The sequence below is a fragment of the Salvia miltiorrhiza genome, chromosome 2 (genome assembly GCF_028751815.1).
Source record: "Salvia miltiorrhiza cultivar Shanhuang (shh) chromosome 2, IMPLAD_Smil_shh, whole genome shotgun sequence".
Classification (NCBI taxonomy): domain Eukaryota; kingdom Viridiplantae; phylum Streptophyta; class Magnoliopsida; order Lamiales; family Lamiaceae; genus Salvia; species Salvia miltiorrhiza.
Window position 1 is genome coordinate 58,892,886 of NC_080388.1, and position 21,653 is coordinate 58,914,538.

At 37.1% G+C, this 21,653-nt stretch overlaps 2 protein-coding genes across 4 annotated transcripts; both read right to left on the reverse strand.

The window, feature by feature from the left end:
* Window positions 1-3,141: 3,141 nt before the first annotated feature.
* Window positions 3,142-11,468, reverse strand: LOC131010672 (kinesin-like protein KIN-7N). The gene is made up of 18 exons (XM_057938312.1): window positions 11,228-11,468; window positions 11,043-11,132; window positions 10,630-10,748; window positions 10,438-10,551; window positions 10,283-10,364; window positions 10,113-10,180; window positions 9,893-9,964; window positions 9,423-9,565; window positions 9,250-9,352; window positions 9,096-9,176; window positions 8,355-8,423; window positions 8,230-8,289; window positions 8,002-8,154; window positions 7,221-7,499; window positions 6,574-6,660; window positions 6,272-6,430; window positions 5,910-6,179; window positions 3,142-4,675 (listed from the first exon to the last, which is right to left on the reverse strand). The coding sequence occupies exons 1-18, from the start codon at window positions 11,370-11,372 to the stop codon at window positions 3,293-3,295; spliced, it is 3,477 nt and encodes a 1,158-aa protein (XP_057794295.1). The 5' UTR covers window positions 11,373-11,468; the 3' UTR covers window positions 3,142-3,292.
* Window positions 11,469-13,630: 2,162 nt separating this feature from the next.
* On the reverse strand, window positions 13,631-21,442 carry LOC131010692 (uncharacterized). 3 transcript variants are annotated; one of them, XM_057938353.1, is made up of 12 exons: window positions 21,157-21,442; window positions 20,378-20,570; window positions 20,222-20,296; window positions 19,163-19,269; window positions 18,476-18,530; window positions 17,386-17,445; window positions 17,233-17,307; window positions 15,892-16,041; window positions 15,757-15,811; window positions 14,913-15,035; window positions 13,942-14,174; window positions 13,631-13,856 (listed from the first exon to the last, which is right to left on the reverse strand). In XM_057938353.1, exons 1-12 carry the CDS (start codon window positions 21,186-21,188, stop codon window positions 13,833-13,835), a joined length of 1,182 nt encoding a protein of 393 aa, XP_057794336.1. In that variant the 5' UTR covers window positions 21,189-21,442; the 3' UTR covers window positions 13,631-13,832. The 3 variants fall into 3 exon arrangements, with proteins under 3 accessions (XP_057794336.1, XP_057794338.1, XP_057794339.1); XM_057938355.1 differs by having other exon boundaries at window positions 13,942-14,108; window positions 21,157-21,389; XM_057938356.1 differs by lacking the exon at window positions 21,157-21,442 and adding an exon at window positions 21,044-21,153.
* Between the last annotated feature and the right edge of the window lie 211 nt (window positions 21,443-21,653).

The window sequence follows — 21,653 nt, forward strand, 5'->3', positions numbered from 1 at the left end:
TCTTATCTCTAATTGAATTCCATTAGAATAAGTTTTTTAAAGATGTGTTTATCAAAAAAAAAAAAAAGATTTTTAAAGATATGATGTCAGGCCACGTCATCATTCGGCGAAATACACGTGAAGATTAGAAGTGACAAAATTATCCTCTCACTTGAAGCACGTGAGACCAAAAAGGCCCGATTACCATTATATTTACAGATGTGGTCTTGAGTACACCCGGGTGTACCGTACACCTGGATTAATCCGTACTCATATCCTAACCCGCATCCTGACTCAAATAGTGTAAATGACACTATTCGATTATATAAATGGTACTGCCTGTAATTGACATTATTCTGTTATAACATTGTAAATGACACTGTATATAATTGACACTATTCAGAAATATAAATGATACTCTATAATAGACACTATAAGATTATAAATGAAACTATAATATTTTAAATAACACTATAAGATTGAAAATGACATTATAACATTTTAAAATATTACAATATCAATTATATAATTGAATAGTGTCAATTATAAGCAGTGTCATTCACACGATTTAGGTCAGGATGCAGATATATATTAGCATGCGGATCAAGATTTGGATGTGGGTCAATCCGGATATTCGGTACACCCGAGTGTACAGAAGATTTTGTGATATTTACGCGCTCACAATATCTTTTCTAAAATTCTTGAGAAATTAATAAAAGAAAGCAACAAGTTAGATCGAGTATTAACTTTGAAATTATTTCTTTCCATCACACTTTGATCGACCCATTCCCATCAACGTTCCACGAATCCCCGAATTTATTAATCTCATTCATCTAGGCAACAAGATATCTGCGGAATCACTCTGGTTCCTTCACATTCAAGGACACCAACTGGTTTTAATCCATTTCTACTCTACAATTTCTCTGTTCTTATCGTTGAGAATTAAACCCATTCAAAACAACACATAATATGTAAGGATATGTGAAGTACCCAATTACTAGTGCCCGGGCCCGTCAATGTTATATAATTGATAAATCTACTAATAACTACTACAAATATATAAAGATATAGTATAGAAAATAAATTAAGATGTATTAAGCATGTATTGATGGAGATGAAGCTGCATTTACTTTCATGGCTAAACAAAATCACCTCAGCCTCGACTCCTTTATGTTTTTCGTATATACTTTTCTTTCATTCTTTAAAGGGTTAAGGTGCAGATAGGCCCCTCAAGTGAAGGCCCTTAGAGCATTTCAGTCCTCTTACTAACTGTGTGTGCAGATTGGCCCTCGAACTCAAAAAAATGGTGCAGATCGCCCCCTCTGACTTAACACCGTTATGGGCCGTTAGTCAGAGGGGGCGATCTGCACCGTTTTTTTGGAGTTCAGGGGCTAATCTGCACCTTTTCCCTTTTTGGAGTTCGGGGGCTAATCTGCACACCGTTCATTAAAAAAAAATCACATCTCGAATTTTCCCTCGAACGTCACCGCCCCCAATTGCAGAATCACCCCCAACGAATCGAACTTCGCCTCGCCGTAGGCGGTGATCGTGACCCCAATCGAGATCGAGATCATGTTGGCCATGAACCTTGATTTGAAGGCGTCCTTCTTCAACAGCACGCCGATAGTGTAGATGGCGACGGGCATCGTCGGCCTTTATCACCGGATTTCGCCGGATTTGAGAGAAAGAGGCGACTCCTTATCGAGAAAAGCTAGGCGACTCCTCATCGAGAAAAGCCAGGCGGCAGGTTTACCGGATATTGCGGCGGCGATTTCCGACGGAATGGGAGAATTATGGCTCGTCCTTGACGCTAAGCGTGTGCAGTCGAGCGAGCTCCGAGGTTTAGGGCCCAAGAGAGAAAGAAAGGGGCGGCGCCCTCCGCCGGCCTCGCCGGAGCTTGAATCAGCGATAACGACGATCAAATTTTGAGCGAGAGAGATGAATTAATTAAAAAGTTAAAAGGTGCAGATTAGTCCCTGAACTCCGAAAAAACGGTGCAGATTAGTCCCTGAACTCCGAAAAAACGGTGCAGATCGCCCCCTTGACTAACGGCCCATAACGGTGTTAAGTCAGAGGGGCCGATCTGCACCGTTTTTTTGAGTTCGGGGGTCAATTTACACACACAGTTAGTGATGAAGATAGAATCGTATAATATATTATATCTTTAATTATTATTTGTCTTGTTGGTCAAGTTAGTTTGTTTCCTTTTAGATGTTTAGGGTTTTATTATAAATAGGAGTTTTATTTATGTTTTAGTGGAGTTGAATTGAGAGTTAAAATGTAGAGGGTGGGATTGTTCCCTTCTCGCAGTGTTCTTCCGGTATTCATGAGTGAATCAACGGATTAACCCTTATTGTACGTATTCCGGCATACAATGGTTATCAACGGAGTTCGTATATTTATCAATATCAAATATATTTCACGCTTCTACCTGCATCAGTTGGTATCAGAGCCTTGCTACGCTCCTACGCGATGTCTCCCGTCAATCAACCGTTCAGAATGTTCAAGATTATCTCCATCGTGACGACGACCTTCTGTCTCAACAAATCAAGGAATTACGAGCACAGAATCGAGAGATCTTTGACTTCCTACACGGTCAATATGATCGACCCTATGCAGAACATCATCAAGGACGTTTCTGATTCGAGGACGAATCGTTTCAAGGATGGAGAGAATGATGAAGATAGAATCGTATAATATATTATATCTTTAATTATTATTTGTCTTGTTGGTCAAGTTAGTTTGTTTCCTTTTAGATGTTTAGGGTTTTATTATAAATAGGAGTTTTATTTATGTTTTAGTGGAGTTGAATTGAGAGTTAAAATGTAGAGGGTGGGATTGTTCCCTTCTCGCAGTGTTCTTCCGGTATTCATGAGTGAATCAACGGATTAACCCTTATTGTACGTATTCCGGCATACAATGGTTATCAACGGAGTTCGTATATTTATCAATATCAAATATATTTCACGCTTCTACCTGCATCAGTTAGTGAGGGGACTGAAACGCTCTAAGGGCCTCCACTTGAGGGGCCTATTTGCACCTTAACCCTTCTTTAAAATAAACAGCATTAACTACATTACTGCATATCTATCATTGATTTTATGCCATTAGGACTCAGTGACCTTGTGTAGTCTCAAACAAACCGCATGCACAAAGCAAAGAGATCACCAAATGCCTCAGTTCAATGACATTACATTGCCGAAAATAATTGAATCATTGTTACATTACGCACCTAAAACATCTTTCATGGGTGAAGTAAATTATAGACAACTAAATAAGATTAACTGTAACAGAGCAGGGAGATTAGAGACCTTCAAGATCCATGAGATTTGGATAATGAAGTCGGATACTTCTGCGCCTTCATGGTTTCAAGCACAGACTTGAACTCACTGTGGAAAGATGTTACTGACCTCTGTCGACATGCAAAAGCAGCTTTAAACTGTTTGATATCTTCTTCGAGCTTCTTTCTCCTCCTTACTTCAGTGTTAAGCTCCTTTAGAACTCTGTCCTTTTCGCCACTAATTTGTGTAAGAATTTGAGACGAACTGGAGATTCTATGGAGCACTGCATCTCGGTCTTCTTTTAAAAGATGAAACTCCCTTTCCAAGCTATGAAGTTTTCCTTCAGAAACCGTAAGAAGCTGGTTTCTAACTTCCAACTCCTTTTCCAAGTCATTGTACTTATGTTTGATTTCTTCGACTTCATTTTCCAATGCCTGGAGCATTTGAGACGAACTGGAGGTTCTTTCAAGGGCTGTATCTCGCTCCTCTGTTATAAGACGGAACTCCCTTTCCATGCTATGACATTTTCCTTCAGAAACCTCAAGTAGTTGATTTTTAACTTCCAACTCTTTTTCCAAGTCATTGTTCTTATCTTTGATTTCTTCGACTTCATTTTCCAATGCCTGAAGTGTTTGAGACCAGCTGGTGATTCGCTCGAGTGCTGTATCTCGTTCTTCCGTTACAAGATGGAACCCCCTATCCATGCTATGATATTTTCCTTCAGAAACCTCGAGTAGCTGATTTTTAACTTCCAACTCTTTTTCCAAGTCATTGTACTTATGTCTGATTTCTCTGAGTTCATTTTCCAATGCCTGGAGCATTTGAGATGAACTGGAGGTTCTTTCAAGGGCTGCATCTCGGTCTTCTGTTACAAGACGGAACTCTCTTTGCAAGCTATGATATTCTCCTTCGGCAACCTCAAATAGCTGATTTTTAACTTCCAACTCTTTTTCCAAGCCATTGTACTTGTGCTTGATTTCTTCGACATCATTTTCCAATGCCTGGAGGGTTCGAGACAAACTGGAGATTCTTTCAAGCGCTGCATCTCGATCTTCTGTTACAAGACGGAACTCTCTTTCCATGCTATGATATTTTTCATCAGAAACCTCAAGTAGCTGATTTTTAACTTCCAACTCTTTTTCCAAGTCATTGTACTTGTGTTTGATTTCTTTGACTTCATTTTCCAATGCCTGGACCATTTGAGACGAACTGGAGATTCTTTCAAGCGTTGCATCTCGGTCTTCTTTAACAAGACGGAACTCTCTTTGCAAGCTATGATATTCTCCTTCGGCAACCTCAAGTAGCTGATTTTTAACTTCCAACTCTTTTTCCAAGTCATTGTACTTGTGTTTGATTTCTCCAACTTCATTTTCCAATGCCTGCTTCCAACAAGCAATTTCTCCCCCCAAAGTGCCCTTCACATTGAAACACGAGTTTTTAGGGTTTAGTAAAGAATAACAACAACATATATGTACCTAATATATTCTGTAAAGTTACTAGAATAAAGGAAAATTTTGAATCTATGAATGGCGAGGCCACGCATTCCTGCTTACAAATTCATGAATCTAAAATAATCAGCATCTGTGACTGAAGAAATAGACATTACAAGCCACAACACCATCTAATAAAGTCTAAATAGCAACATTGCCTATGATTACTGCCCCTGATCATGGGGATTAATAAATCATACAATGACTCAACGTTCAGCACGAGGTTCTGGCATGTCATTAACTTCCAGAATCATACTAAGTCCAGAATCGTACCTCATCTATTACATCATGTAATCTAACAATACAAAAAGAGCAAAGACGACACCAGAAAAATGAAAATGACAAAAGGAGAAGATAATATGCTGAGGACTGAGCTAATTTCTGGGAATTGCATTATGCAGGAGAGTGGTTATAGACAAAACTTCAGATATATGTATGGTGCTCCGGTATTTTACTTATCTTGAAAATCCTTCTGTATCTTAGTTTTAACCTAAGCTAACCTTATATACGAGTTATCTAGATGACTCATAGGAGCAATCACCTCTGTTCTCGCTGGCACATAGCTTTATCTTAAGAAAAACATTACATAAACTTATAGCTCTTGCAGCTTACTGCAGGAGCAGGACTAATAGAACACTCGTTTTCTATGGTCTGTTATAGCAATGCAACGAATAATTTGCTACTTATAATTTCTCATGTGATTGAAAAGTTTATCCATTTTTCCTTGTAAATACTTCATCATTTCTTCATGTCATTGCCCATCAATGTGCAAACAATCCATCCCCTAATTAACATTGAAAAATGTGTTAAATGAGCATGTTCCTGGCATCCTGTGCGCACCTAAAACTATTTTAATTGGTTACTGGTTGGGTAATGTCCAGAGCTAAGCAGATCACATAGTTTCTATCAATTTTAAACAAACTAAACAATAATCACAGCCAGAGATTCAACTAAAAAAACATAACAAACTAAAAATAGTAGGAAGTGCACTAAAATATAAGTTCACGAAGTATTTAACATGATAAAACCAGAAACATCAGTAAAGAATTCTGTATAAACCTGCGATTATGAGCTTGAAGTAGGAGAAACACATTCCAATTGTGAGGACAAATAAGAAAATTGGCATGCGAGATCTTGATATATATGACCAGGCAGCTACCTTAGTATTGCTGCTGTAAGTAGAATTCTGCTTATGTTCATTCCCCATAGTTGTTCCATCTGATGAAACCCAGGAGTAAACTGCAGCACACAACTTCTGATGGAGCATGGTGTATTGCTCTTGTACGAAGCATTCATCTAATGAAGAGGGTCTCTTGCCATCCACAGCCATCAATAGATGAGATTCTAAAGTTGAGAAAAGGGAGGTTCCAACTTCAGTTGTGGTAGCGAGTATTTGAGAAATTGCAGATTTCTCATCAGCTATAATGTTCTGCTCAAGGAAAATACCGCAAAGATATTAGTGTTAACAGAATTCTTTTAGTCCAACCTTTTTCATATCTGAATGCATTAAAACTGCTTTACCTGTATAATAGAAAAAACTTCGTTGTGAATGCCTTTGCAATGTGTCACAGTCTCAAGCAGCTTTTGCGGAACTACTAGTGTCGGCAATATCTCTAGTTGAAGTTCAGATTTCTCTTTTGTCAATTGGTCATTAAATGAGACTTGTTCCGAATACTTCCTCTAGAGTACGTAAAAGAAGCAAAAAAGGAAGAGTTGGCTTATAGAGTCACTCTATTAACGCAAATAAAAGAACGAGCTAAGTTGATTCCTACACACAGAACATAACTAATCATCCAGAGGTACAACCATTTACAGAAACTAACCTTGAATTCATCTCTTTCCTCTATGACAAGCTCTAGCTGTCTGCGGAGATTTTGCATTTCTTGATTGGAATTCTCCATTGAGCAATCCTATACAGATACCAGCATATTCAAACATTTTAAGTTAATGCTGAAAGTAAATAGAAGTAATTATCTTTGTAGCAAGATGTGGAACATCATGATTTATGTATTGACAAATACAATCCCCATTCTTAACTCCCTTCTCATATTCTAGAATGCCTAGATGAATAAAAGGGACGGTATTTGAACATGAAATAATGTGTTTTACTTTTCATAACTTGGACATGTACTAAAGCCCTTAGTTCTAGGAATGTCAGGATATCCTATGTCAAATTCTTAATCAGATGAGTAGATTTCTAAGATATCATGCATACATGTTGAGAAATCACAACTTATGGTTACATGTCTAATATGTATGCCACAAATATCATAAAATCCCTGCTGCATCACTGTCGGGGCCAAAATATTGCAAGTAAATCACCAATTTCAAAAAAACATCAGTGGAGGAAAATCTTCTTTGAGATGAAGTAGAGCAATTCCTTCTAACAAGTAACAGAAAATAGTAAACAAAAGATAACAATTTAGGGTACACCGGAAACAATTGCTGAAAGTTATGCATTGTAAAATACCTCACTAATTGGAAATGATTGGACCTTCCTCGACGGAGGCGTATGAAGTGAATCGAGGTCAACTATGTAACCTTTATTCATTTTCATCCATGTATCTTCATCGGCAAAATCACCAAACATATCTGGAAGAGGGCTACACTCTGGTTGGCTTGAGTAATGCGACCGCTTAGCAACAAAAACATTAGGAAGTGTTTTAAGACATGGTGTATTAAAAGCATCTTCCTGGCGCATGCTGTGACTACAGCTACTTTCATCTGGAAGGCATTCTTTGACCCCATTCTGTCCAGCAGCATTAATTTTAAAACGTATTCTAATCAGAAATAATGAGTATATCACGAACGTAACTGACTTCAAACGAAGCATAAGGAATTAACATAGAAGTCTTTAGCATTGTTCACACCCCACCAAAACCTGGTTAGACCTAATTGAAAATCAAATATTGTTGAAAAGAACTTGGTAAACATGAGACTTCCATTGATTTTCCGCTGAACATCTTCCCATTATGGGTACAGAGGGGGGGGGGGGGTACAGATAAACTGACACTAAATTCAGTTAATTGGTTATCAGACTTACTACATAAATATGAAAAGAAGAGGATACTTATTCTCCCTGATAGAAAATGGAATGCAACATGTGAAAAATGAGCACAATTTAAATCTAAATGAGGTGATCCTAGAAGGTATGAATAATAATCAGGGTGGAAGTATAAACCACAAGTTATGTTAATGATAACAGAAAATAACTATAGCTGAAAATGAGATCAAGGAAGAGAAAGTTATACATGGGAAGAGCTTCTATCAGAGTCTGACAAGGTAACCAGATTGCTAAGATTGTAAATTTTCATTTGCTGCTCCTTAATGCATTGTTCCCGCTCCTTTTGTGATCTCCTTTCCTCTTCTAGTTCTGTGGCGAGCTTCTCCCGCTCCAATTCATACTGTTACAACAGTAGAAGGCGTTGGGTGTTTCAGTCAGAAGAAGAAGAAGAAGAAGAAGAAGAAGAAGAAATTACCTTCAGCATGTCATTCCTCAGTTTCAAGATTTCTTTCTCCAATACTTCGGCATGAGACCACTAGAGTAGTAATTGGGTTAGATAGTGCCCGGTCTAATTCTCCTGAAAATAAATGATAGGGATACCTGAAGTTTACTCCGAAGTTCCTCTATTTCTAATTTTTGTCTCTTCAATAGGGCAGCGTCTGTCAATATCTGGAAAACATTAAAATCACTCAGGTTTTTATCAGCAAAGGGAAGATCTCAACATATACGTAGTTCCAATGACAAAACAAAGCTCCAGTTTGAAGCAAAGATAGCAACAATATGTATCAAGTGAGGACATGTAAATGCCATAGATTTGTTGAATGTAGTGTTATTATAAAGGAAACGACAACGAAATGATAAATCTGACTGTTAAATGAGTACCAACTACCATGCAAACCTAATTTTACATCTTTCTAGATCTCGTAATAAAACATAGACTACATGTAAGCATCCATCTTGATGGATTTTGGAAGGAAACAGTAATCACTCTCCACAATCAGAACTGAATATTTGGGTGAATCTGTCTAACTAAGTTCTAGAATGCTTTCTTTTATTACCATATCTTCTAAAAACATATGCTATCTTAACATCTCAGATTTCTTCTTCCAGAAGAAGTTAAAAGTTTAATGTATAAAAGAGGTAATGTGCTGGACTTTACAGTAGTAAAAAGAATATATCGTCAAATTCTTTAATCAATAGGTGCATAAACCATACCTAATAAAGTATATATAACCTCAAAAGGCTTAGTTATACTTACGAATGCATTACAATGGGAGAATTTGAACAAAGCAAAATCATATTAGCAGTTTCCAAGAAATTTTCCAAACTGTTATAACAGACCTCATTCACTTGAACACAGTTGGTTATCCTCTTTGCTCTGCTAGCGAACTGAAGAGTCCCTTTTGATTCTTCTATGTGGATCTGTATGTAATATTAATCATCAGCAATATGATCTTAATTAGAAAAAAATAAAGGAAAAGCAGCGGCTATGTACCTCTTCAGGCGCAATGGTACAAATTATTGAAGTTTTTGCATTTCCACCTAATGCCGGCTGAAGAATGCGAGTAAGCTTACTGTCCCGATAAGGGATGTGAGCCCTGCAAATGATATTTTATGATGAGTTATGGACTTCAATACCTGGTTTAACAAATAGAAACCTGCAACTACCTTTGCTTTCCACCCTCGCTCAGTTTGTTGATCACATTACCAAGAATCATTAAGCTCTTGTTAATGTGCTTTCCTTCCTTCAAACGCACTCCGCCAGCACCAGTTTTTGCTACTCTTTCAGACCCGGCTAAGTCAACTAAATTCTACTCCCAAGAAATCAAACAAACATCGATCAAATATAACAAAAAATGAGAAGATACGGTATGATTTTTTGGTTAAAAAAAGAGAGTTAACTGAATCAGGACAGAATTATTATATGAGTTTGTTTTCACACTTTGACTTACTATTAAATGAGTACAAGTGAAGTCTTTTTAACTTTCTACCATTTTTTTGGTAAGTATTTTCCCACATTTCTTTAATACAATACTGACTACAGTCTGCTCAAATGAATCAATAAGTTGAGTTCAGACTTCTTAATATAAGGACAACAACAAATTAACATTGAATGACTTGCTTGAATAGGTACTAACCAGGACAGAGACACGGATAGCATCATCAGGACTATCATTGAATCTGTTATCATTCCCTTTGCTTTCGATTACCTAATCATGAAATACAATGCATTGCAGTTAATGAGATACACAGAAATCATAAATCACTCAGTTAAAGCAAGTGACATAAACTTTCAAGCAAAATGCCTCATTAGAGAGAGAAAGGGAGAGGAGGTGAAGAAGGAAGAGAAGAACATACCATCCTAAAAATAGTATGTGATCTACTGCTCCGAGCATTCATGTTGGTATCACCAAAATGCCTATTAGCTGCCAAATGAAAAAATCTCTCTAAGAACTTTCAAGTATAAGCCCAAGAAACAATGTACTGATTTCATGCCATTTTACTTGCGTTCTAATCCAATATCAAACCTTCTCCGAGTTGGATAAGTTGGAGCACTTGGTCAGCACTGTTTACAATTTCCTCCCTTAGCCCTGCAACAAATACTCCACGCTAGAAAGCAACAAAAGTCAATGCTCTTATACATTTGAACAAATATGGTATAATGGATGTAACCATGACTTACCACCAAACTCTCATGAATCTGAAGTTTTTGATTTTCCACAGAAAAAAGATCATTAATGTCTTCATTGTAAATTTCCATGTAGGAAACTCGAATCAGAAACTCCCTATCCGATGTCTAAACAAAACAAAGCCAAATTGAATCCTGTTAGATACCAATTGCAAAATATATCATGGCGGCACAATGTTATCTTACCTCCTCAATTTTTTGAAAAATGTCTCTGACAGCTCTATGGATAATTCCTGGATCATTTTCTGAACCATTCATAGTAAAAGTTTTTCCACTACTAGTCTGTCCATAAGCAAATGCAGTTCCTAGATTACCATTATTTTGTACCAGTAAGATATTTTTTTTACAGATAATAAAACAAAATGCTCAACAGAGATGTAATATAAGCTCATGAGAGGGGAGTCATAATGAATAGAAGTTGAAGAAGGACAAATCAATTAACTCCTATAAACAATCGTTTTACTAATCAGTTTAATCGACATGAATTTCCATTAGCTCATGATTATCATTAAATCTAGAAAAGCATAACTCGTTAGCATTTTAATCTCCAAGCATTACTCTATTCAAAAGAATCAAACACACACAAAAAAAAAGCGCACCATTAAACCCCTGAATAGCAGCATTAATTATGTCCTTGATCAGAAGCTCGTACACTGTACCATTACTGCAGTCCTGATCGAACAAATGATCTGCAAAAAAAAAATACAAAAATCGAAAGCATAACTATAAAATTTCCAAAAATAATTGAGCTCGTACACGCACAGGAAAAACGATCTCAACTTACCAAAAGCATAAGAAATCCCAGAAATGGGGGTGCCGTGAGATCTGTGCAGCGAAATACGGTTGCTTTCAACCTTCCAGTTAAATCCATTAACAATTTCTTCGTTCGCAGATGGTCTCACTCTCACTGCTACGCAGATCTTCTCCATTTCTCTCACTTACAATCACGCAGACTGTTTTAATTTCTGTGTCTTTCTTCCTGCTTCGTGTTTTCTGGGTGTACCAATAATTTGAGAATTGTTGGGTCTTTTTGGCCAACGGGCGGATTTCAATTGAAATTTGAAAACATGACTTTACGGAATTACCCTTTGAGTTGGGCCTCTTAAGTTTGGGCCGCCCACCAAGATGAGTTTGGGATGGTTACTTTCTATTTACTGCCCCATTTTACTCACTATAATCCCTTATATTATAAAATAATGATAATAAATAATTAGAAAATTATTATGTTACCTTATAATTTATAACTCCAAATTTATGATTTTTTTATAACCAAATTAAATCTTACTTTTGTATAGCCTTCAAGTCTCCAACAACATGCAAACATTACACAACTCATGGCAAAAATTCTTCTTGATTTTTTTCATAGTCAGATTAAATTTTAAATTTTACTAAAACCCCGATCATGCAACTCAACAGCACAAGTTTTCAAAAGGCTTTCGTGCAAGTTTGATGACTCGTTGACGAAGGTTTCATCGAAATGAAGAATTTGGCCTGTTTATAATCCAATTGGTTGAAGGAGTAAACTGAATGTATTGTCCCTCAAAGATGGACAGAGGAAATATTTTTCTCTTTTTTTTTTTTTCTAACATTCAATTTCATTTCTTTTTAATTTTTTTTCTCTCTAATTAAATTTTTTCCTCTTTAACACATGAAAGAATATAGATTTTAGGATGGTCATGCATGTTCAATAATTCATAACTTGTATAGATTGAGACAAGAATCTAAACGATGTAACTAAGAATTTTTGTCTCTTAAGACAAGCCTATGTATAGTTTTTTTTTTTGGGTAATTGCCTGTAAATTCCTAACGTTTACACCGAATTGGTTTTTACACCTTTTTTTATTTTTCTACTTTTAAATACCTAACCTTTCGTTTTTGTCTCGAATTTATCCGGTGATCGGTTTTTTTTCATGCCGGCGCCGGAATTGACACTGTGGCAGCCGGAATAGATGAGGTGGCAGCCGGAATTGACACTTAAACATAACTTTTACATGTGGTAAAAAAAATTAAAAAAAAAAAGAAGAAAAAAATTTACAACTCATCATCTTCCCAACCTAATTCACCTCTCATCCCTTCCCCCCACCCGCCGGCGCCGGCGCCGCCCACCGCCACCACACGCCGGCGTTGGCCACCCCCTCCCCCATCCCCAGACCCATCGGCCCTTCCCCAAAATCACCAGATCTCGTCTGCCCCTCCCCAATCTCCAACCCGCCGGCACCACCCCACACCATTCTCACCACATTCGCAAGCACAGACGGCACACAAAGGGCAACAATTCGTGCTCTAGATCCCAGATCGCGGCGGTGCACAAAGGGCAACAATTCGTGCCCTAGATCCCTCGCCACCTTCGCCTACACCAGAGATCGCCATGAAATCGCTGCTCGATTTCACCAAGAGCCGAGGTGGGTCAGGATTTGAAGGCGAATTTGTCGTGCAGGGATCGATTTCACCAAATCGCCATGAAATTGCCGATTTCAGAGGCTAGATTCGAGATGTGGGGAGGAGGAGGGCTGACGGGGGTCTTGGGAGGGGGAAGAGGGCGGCGAGATCAGGGGAGGGGGAGGAGGAGGGCTGACGGGGTATGGGGAGGGGGAAGGGGGCGGCGAGATCAGGGGAGGGGGAGGACTGACGAGGTCTGGGGAGGGGGAAGGCCGACGAGTTTTGGGAATGGGGAAGGGGCGGCGCGCGGCGGGTGCCGCCCTGGTGGCAGGCGGCGGCGGCGGCGACGGGTGGGGAAAGGGGAAGGTAGGGTTTGGGAGTTGAGGAGGTTAGGGAAGATGAGGTGGTGGATTTCTTTTATTATTTTTTTCAAGTGTTTTTCCACATGTAATAATTGTGTTTAGGTGTCAATTCCGACTGCCACCTAATCTATTCCGGCTGCCACAGTGTCAATTCCGGCGCTGACATGAAAAAAAAACCGATCACCGGATAAATTCGAGACAAAAACGAAAGGTTAGGTATTTAAAAGTAGAAAAATAAAAAAAGGTGCAAAAACCAATTCGGTGTAAACGTTAGGAATTTACAGGCAATTGCCCCTTTTTTTTTTCATGCAGACAAGATTCAATAATTCGTGTTTGTATGTGTTTCTTAAGACAAGCCTATGTATAGTTTTTTTCATGCAGACAAATGCTCAAAAACCAGAATAAGCACAACATTGTGGAGAAACCTGCTTACGTAGAGAAGTGGGGACCAAAACAAAGTCAAATATAATTGTTTTTTCGAAGAAATTCAAATATAAAATTGGCTACATACAAAATCAATCATTATTTTACTAAACATAAATCAAATAGACTAAGCATTCAACTTACTAAGATACATGTAATTTACACATTTCTCTTCCATTACAACTACCTTTTCTCCACTCGGAAGCTCAAAACTGGATACGACGGTTACAAGTTGACAGCCGGACTTCCCTGCATTTCATGTAGAGACATAAGTCAGATCTTCCATTGTACTGCGAAATATAGTACAATAATTCACTCTTGGTCAACCAGTCACCTTGAATAGAAGATCATGAACAATATTCTCCCACGGCAATGAGATGGACATCAAACAGCACTTGAGGGGCAACATCTCGCCGTCCAAGTTTGGAGAGGATGAGGCTGCAGCATAAGCCTGCTTTGCGGCCGTTGATGCTACAGATGCTGCTTTGCGGACAATAGTTCCTAAACCAAGACCCTTTTTAGATATCTGAATCGGTGATTGAGGACCTAAATCCACCTTGCTTTGATCTGTGGAAGACGTGCAAAATTTTTAACAAGTTTTAACTTGCTTCCAAGTGATAAGAACATGTCTACAGATTCAAAATCTGTGCGATTGGAAGCCCAACTAAGTCACAACTATACTCTATAAAAGGATGCAGCACAAGTATTTGAAGTGATAAGAACATGTCTACAGATTCAAAATCTGTGCGATTGGAAGCCCAACTAAGTCGCAACTATACTCTATAAACGGATGCAGCACAAGTATTTGAGGTACCAAAGTTGTATTAGTGGAGCTACACATTTAAACTATCAGCATCTTCCATGTTCAATCAGCAATTAAGATACTTGTCTTCTTTTATCATCTCAGCGTAGATGATTATGTTTATAGATGAACCATTAGGTCATGAACCCAAGCCAATTTCAAAAGATTATACTCCTTAGGAAGATGCTTGGGGCTACTAAGTAAATATAAATGCAGGACATGGTGCAACAGGTGGGGTCGACTATTTTACCAGAGTGACTTCTTCTCTAGTCCAAAGACATGCATACGTCCAATTTGCAACTAGAGTTTAACCAAAATATAAGGGTAAGAGAAATTGATTGGTTCCTCTCTGCTTTTATCCTCGAGGCACCAATAGGATGAAGTGTTTGAATATAACAACTGAGCTCCTTTGCAAAATGATACATGTACAGAGTTCTCAATTCAACCAAATAAAAATTATACTGCAACTTTTAAATAAGATGTTATGGCATTTGTTTACTCACCTAGGATACCAGAGACCGCTACTTCAACTTCACCACGCCCTCCTGGACCTTTCATGAATATTCTGTCAGTTCTGCCAGAGGAATGACCAAGAGACAGAAGACTTCCAAACCCGGACCTGCCAGCTGGAAAGTTAAGCAAACCAAATAAGTTGATCAGAAGATACTTTAAATATATGTATATAACATGCATACTGTAATATCTGCTATCTACTTCTTTTTCTATAAACCTATTTCTGAAACATGAGAGCTGACATTTATAGCAAGATCATGTTCAGTAATCGATCATAGACGAGACTAGGGACTAGAAATATTACCAAATTTTGACAATGTAATACATGTATGTTGAAACTAATATTAACTAATGCCTCTTGTCTATAGATTTCAACTGAAACCAGCTACAAGGGAGTAAAAAGCATGCCATTGTACTGCGATGCAGAGTGACAAGAGCAAAGATAGTGAAGAAACTCACCAAATTTTGACAATGTAATACATGTATGTTGAAACTAATATTAACTAATGCCTCTCGGATTGTATCTTCAAAACTCACTTGCCAGCCTCTGAATTGTCTAAAATATTAAGCACAGCTCTGTAGGTCTATCTTAAGCATGCTGTTCTAGCATCTAATGTAATTGAAAACCAAGCCTCATGAATAAACAAAAATTAATTTAAGGAAATGAAGTGTGTGTTGGGAGAAGAACGGGGGGAGGGGACTAAACTGTCAAGCAAACCAGAGTAAGAAATACGGAGTATAATTTAAGGAAATGAAGGGTGATATGTAAAGAGAACAGATATAAGTACACATAAAACATCATAGCATTCAGTATCATCAATCAAAGTAGATTACCATCATATGCCTCTCGAACCATTTGGTAGCTGACAAAGCCTGAGAAAAGGGTGATCTGTGGAAAATAAACTTAGTTGTCAGAGGAGGTAACGTTATCCTTGAGAAAACTGTTATTCACATCTTCTAACAAACTACCTTGGAGTTCTTTGTCTTGCCATGACTTGTAACATTCTCCGAAGAAGAAACATCTGAATTAGCTTGCTCTGTTTTTCTTTCATGTGGAAATGCTGCCCCATCATGAGCATTTAGCAACACACAATAACAGTGGTCCGGATCAGTCAAGACCTGTGGATTAAAAATATTAGATAAGGCAGAATATGTATTACAAGTTCAGCTCCCACAATATGAGGGTCAAGAACCAATAAAGGATTAGCAAAATTGACCCAGTCAAGGGATAAGCTGATTTACATAAAACATAAAAGGTGAATCCTACAATCATTTATTCCCTTTGAAAAGTACTATACCATTTTCTGAATATTTAAAGAAATAACGAACACTGATGTGATGATTGATACAAATAATGCAAAAGAGACTCTGAGTCCTGCACCAGCAAACTAATTGTTTGTAATAATAGCCAACAACAATTTGACCAATCATTTAAGCAAATTAGAGTCACACTATATTAAACATTACATACACACACACACACACACACATAGGGGAGCGTTCCAATGAGATCCCCTATATGTGGTGAGATCTTAGATTGATTTGTAAGTGTTGATTTAATGTATCCTGTGGCTGATATTTATCTGGAGGGGTAAATTTTTTACCTTGGTTCGAATCCTGGAGGGAGCGAAAATTTTACTAATTTTGAATATCGTTATTCAACACTATATATTGCCTTATTCATTAGTCTCACCATCTTACGAAAAATAGCAATCTCACTGGAACCTACCCCTATATATATGATTATATTATTAAAGTAATGCTTTTGTCCCACATATAGCAATTAATATTTCATATAAGTTCATGCTTATTAATACTATACTACTTTGAAATCTCTTGTTACTACAGAGAGAATTAGAGGATTACTTGGAGTTTCATGTAAAGTTAGATACAGGTATGCTATGATTTTATGTAGTAGTGGTCATAAATATTAGATCTAAGCATTAAGCATAATTCATAAGTATTTGATCCAAAGCATAATCCTTGCATTCTCCTCCAAATGTATACTCCTAAACATGCAACAGTTAGTCGGACTTTCTACTTCTAGCAGACATGAAAAGCATATATCAACTTGTTGGGGACTAATGGTCATTTGGCCACAGATAACCAATGAAAAGAAAAATAGAAGCACATAAAGAATTTTTGATAATGACAACGACCAAGTATTAGAGCATGAAATAACGTTAAGTTAAAACAAATACTGCAGCTCACCTTATTGGAAATCTCTAGACTTTCTGGGATTAAATCTCAAATATACAGTACAATACAGATGCATGAAGTAGAATCATTAATGAGAAGTGAGAACCTTACCACTGAATCAAAAGTGGAATCAAAATCATCTACTGCAAAACAGATATCTGGATACGCAGGTGTTGTTTCTACTTCCTGAATGCACATGCAATTAACAATCAAGAACAAGAGCAATAGACAATTGAGATACAGCTTGGTATGAGAAATTCTTGCCTTTCTCGAATCCAAATGAAAATTAATACGACTCGGAGATGCATATACAGTCTTCACAACCTGTTAAACATGACATATTAATTGTTCCCAGTTCTTATAAGACAGCCACACAAATTTTGATATACTATAATAACAGAACAGCAAGAACCAAAACATTGTCATGAATGTTGAAGCTCCAAGTCCATTGGAATCTAAACTAAAATAAAACATCCATTGAAGTAAACACAAGTGTCTACTAAATTCTCTTAATCAAACAAATAGAAATGGGGCAGAGTTAAAGGAACAAGAAAGTGGAGTATAGAGCGAAAAGGAAGGTTGGCCAAAAGATAATGAAGCAGCAACCCACTTCTTTACTTTCTTGATCCATGGAGTAATTAGATGGAGAAATTTTGGCAGCGAGAGTTTGTTTGTGTCTTAAATTTCAAATCTCATCATCCATTAGATGACATGTAATCAAAAGAAGGTTCAGACTCATGAGCCTGGCCCATATGGCTGTGGTTTCAATATGGTTGATCTCAAAATGGTGGTGTGATTCAAGGCTCAATTCTACAGCACATGAGTGTACAGCACAGGGCTGTCCGTCGGGAAAATTAACACCACTGCAGATAGATCACGCTCTGCAGTTTAAACCCCTCCTATTTCAACATTTAATGTCAGAATCGACATCAGCATTCTCAGTCTAAGTCGTGCATACATTACCGAGATTTCTCCGTCCAATTATTCTATCATCCTATACCCAATTGGCGGATTAAGGGTACTATTAGAAAGTCCACAACAAGAGTATTCCAAACATACCCACATTGCACTGTATCATCCTGGGAATCAATTGGAATTAGGTAAGAAAACATGCACTCGTTCAATTAACGTGCATGACAGTGTCAGTTGTCAGTCAGGGGCGTAGTTGCCCCATTTAATAATTCTGGAGGCTGATCAGACCAGTGTCTAGGTAGGACTCAGAGGGTATACCTCAAGCCCCACCTCCTCCAAAATCTTGGGACAATTTTGGGAACTAACTTTTATGGAAAGCGCTTTCATACAAATTATACATTATACATTGGAGATTTTATAGCAGACATGGATAGCCTGATACCTTATAGATAGGAGACAAAGTTTCGCCCTGTTGATATTGCCGAATGACCTGATGACTAGAAAGGAAAAGAAAACACTAAATCCATTTGAAAATTTAAAGATAAAGAGTAACATTATCCAGTAAATAAAGACAAAAACTGGGTCACAAGCAATTCCCCCAAGTGCAAGTTTAAGTTGTTCAAGCTGGAAAATGGAAGGAACTCTTGTAGCTTATAAATTTTACCATGAGATGTACCCTATATGCTTTACTACTCCCACACTTTAGCATGTTTTAACCAAAACAAACATGACAAGCAATAGCCTATATGCATCCTGCACTTGGATCCCTACGCTTCCAAGTGCGTTGAAAGTTTAATATCTCTTTTAACATTTTTCATATTAATGAGACACAGCCTCACTTCGAACAGTTACTAATAACAATTAGTCTTTACTAGTTATGCAAATGGATTGTTTCAAAGAAAAAAAATCAGTTTTTAGTGTTGTCCCATCCGTAAATATTCCAAATCTCATGAATGCTTAGACTAATATGGTAATACCTCCCACAAGCCAATATCAACATAATAAAAGCAAATATTGCCAACCACAAAAAGGAGAAATAACAATGAGTTTTAAAAACAACATAAAAAATGAGTCTTAACAAACTTTCTTGAAGGAAACTTCTGTAGACCATGGAAATATAAGAATTTACCTGCAAATTGCTACAGTCACACTGAAGGAGGTATGAGCAATCAAATTCAGATAAAAAGAACGCCTCCAATCTATAATTAATGAATTCCCACCAACTAATTCATCCAACTGCAACAGAAAAGGAATGAGTTGAATCTAATAGAAAGTAAACAAATATCTCAGCATGCCATGCAAAGATGCTTTATAAAAAATAGAAGTAGATAAGCGTGTCAAAACTTCATATAGAAAAAGTATTCAACTTACTCTCAGATTCATAAAGCTTAGTAAACACTGATCACAAGTAGGGAATAAAACACGTGGAAATTTTTATGACTTGAGTTTTGGTGAAACTTTATTTATTATTCATAGTATGCAATTCAAAAGGAGAAGGTGAAGGTCGCGCTTCATTAGTTATCCAACTTATGGTGGATTAGAGATGCCTGCATTTGTGAAATCTGATTTCCTAAATGATCATGACAAGGCAAAAGATAATCACTTTTGCAAGATCATAACGAAGAACCAAAATAGAGTAACATGAAAATGCAAGAGATTCTAAATAAACTCAAGTTTTTGTTGTCGACAATGTCACAATTCCAATATAGAGCCATCAAGATATGCTTTATAAATTAACACAAGAAGATTGTCCGTCAAGACATTGTTTCAACTTAGCATACAAGAAACTATTATGTCAATTGTCAACAATATAAAAAATTTACCTGTAAACAGTTCAGAAAAAGGAATGTTAAGTATCATAACATATAATCTTCTATGTTCCGTATACATGTGTGTATGACAGTAGAATCCACACAAACTCAGTTTTAACAATATGGGAATACCTGGTAAATGGTAACGACTTTTTCATTCATGTAGATATTAAACAGTGAATAGTCTATAGTGTATAGAGAGGTTTGATGGATGATATGTTATGGTATGGATATCAAAGAAGGTTCACAAAATACTGCTCTAAATCAACAAACAACACAACTCAAGAGAAAGAAAACTTAATTCTCCAACATATACGAATAAGAGACGTGTAATGGTTATTTAATGATTAGTACAATGTATATCATTATCCAATTACCTCAGGTGCCCACCTGCGTACAAAGTAAGGAGAGTTGCTTTCTGCGTCGCCATTGGATCTTTGCGACTCCAAATTCTACAAGGATAAATGCACTTAAGCTCCTCCGTTGTTCCATAAGATTAACTGAAGATTGCAACTTATAGGGGTAAATGCTACCATTTTTCTAACAAAGAATATAAGATCATCATCCTCACGCCCCCTGGACTCCCTACTGCGAACAAAATACGAGTCAATGACGTTATGCCAGAAGCTAGGGTCCATTTCCAAATCATCTTGTGACTCCTCCTCATCTAATATAGTTTGTCCAATCGACTTTGAATGTTTCCTAATGATACTCAACAGCTCGTACCTGCCAATTTGTATGATTCCGACATAAGAATAATGTACAAAAAGTGTATAAGAAAATCTCAAATGGAAATACTTTGCAATATATCAAGAGGCTTACATTGATAATAACCTCGACACTGATGCATCAGCACCATATATGTAAAATTAAACGCCCGAAACAAACAACAGAATGAAAAATACCAGCTAAAGAAACTAATTAGCAATCAGCTGTCAAAGCAACAGCCAATCTAACCATGTAATCACCTCAAATTTAAACCCACGAACATAATTTTCAGGCTCACATTGGCATATGGAAATAAGCAACTAGAGACAGAAATTTCCAATCATCTTAGGTTTTTTTCTACAATCAATCAACAAAATCAACACACCAATTGATCCAAATGAATTCCGAAAACTACAAAACCGTCACGATTACGATAGAGTTGCTCAAATTAGAATAAAGAAATGAAGCAAATCCTCAGAAACGATCTTTACCCGCATGATCCGAACACACAGATACATTCTTCCAAATTAATCTCTTCAAATAAATTGAACGCCCTAATTCAAACAGCAATTCGAGGCAAATGGAACAGTATATGAAATCTTACCTAGGAAGGATTAGCGATTTATCACCGAGCATCTTAACACCAAGTGGAGAAAGTCTTACTCGGAAGCACTATTTTTGACTGTTTATATCTAAGAAATTTTGAGGGAAAACCAAATTCTACTTGATTTCACCGCATTCCACGTGTAATCTTCTTCTACAATAATTGCAGTCACTCACTCGGCTTTCGATGAAAATAAAACGAGGTGCTGTGCACGGAACGCCACCGTTTCCGGAAGAAACGCAGCGTTCTCAACAAAATCACTCTAAAAACAAAACAAATTAAGCCCTCAAATGGGAAATGAAATCCAGTGCCCCGATCTTATGTGTATCACTGTGTCTCATGCTTATATTTATTTTTATAAAAATATTTTTTATAAAAATAAAATTTATTAGTATAATACTACAAATTATATTTAATTTTTATTTTAAAAAAATAAATTTTTTAAAAAGTATATACCATGACTTTGAATTTATCAATCTATTATTAATTAATAAAGG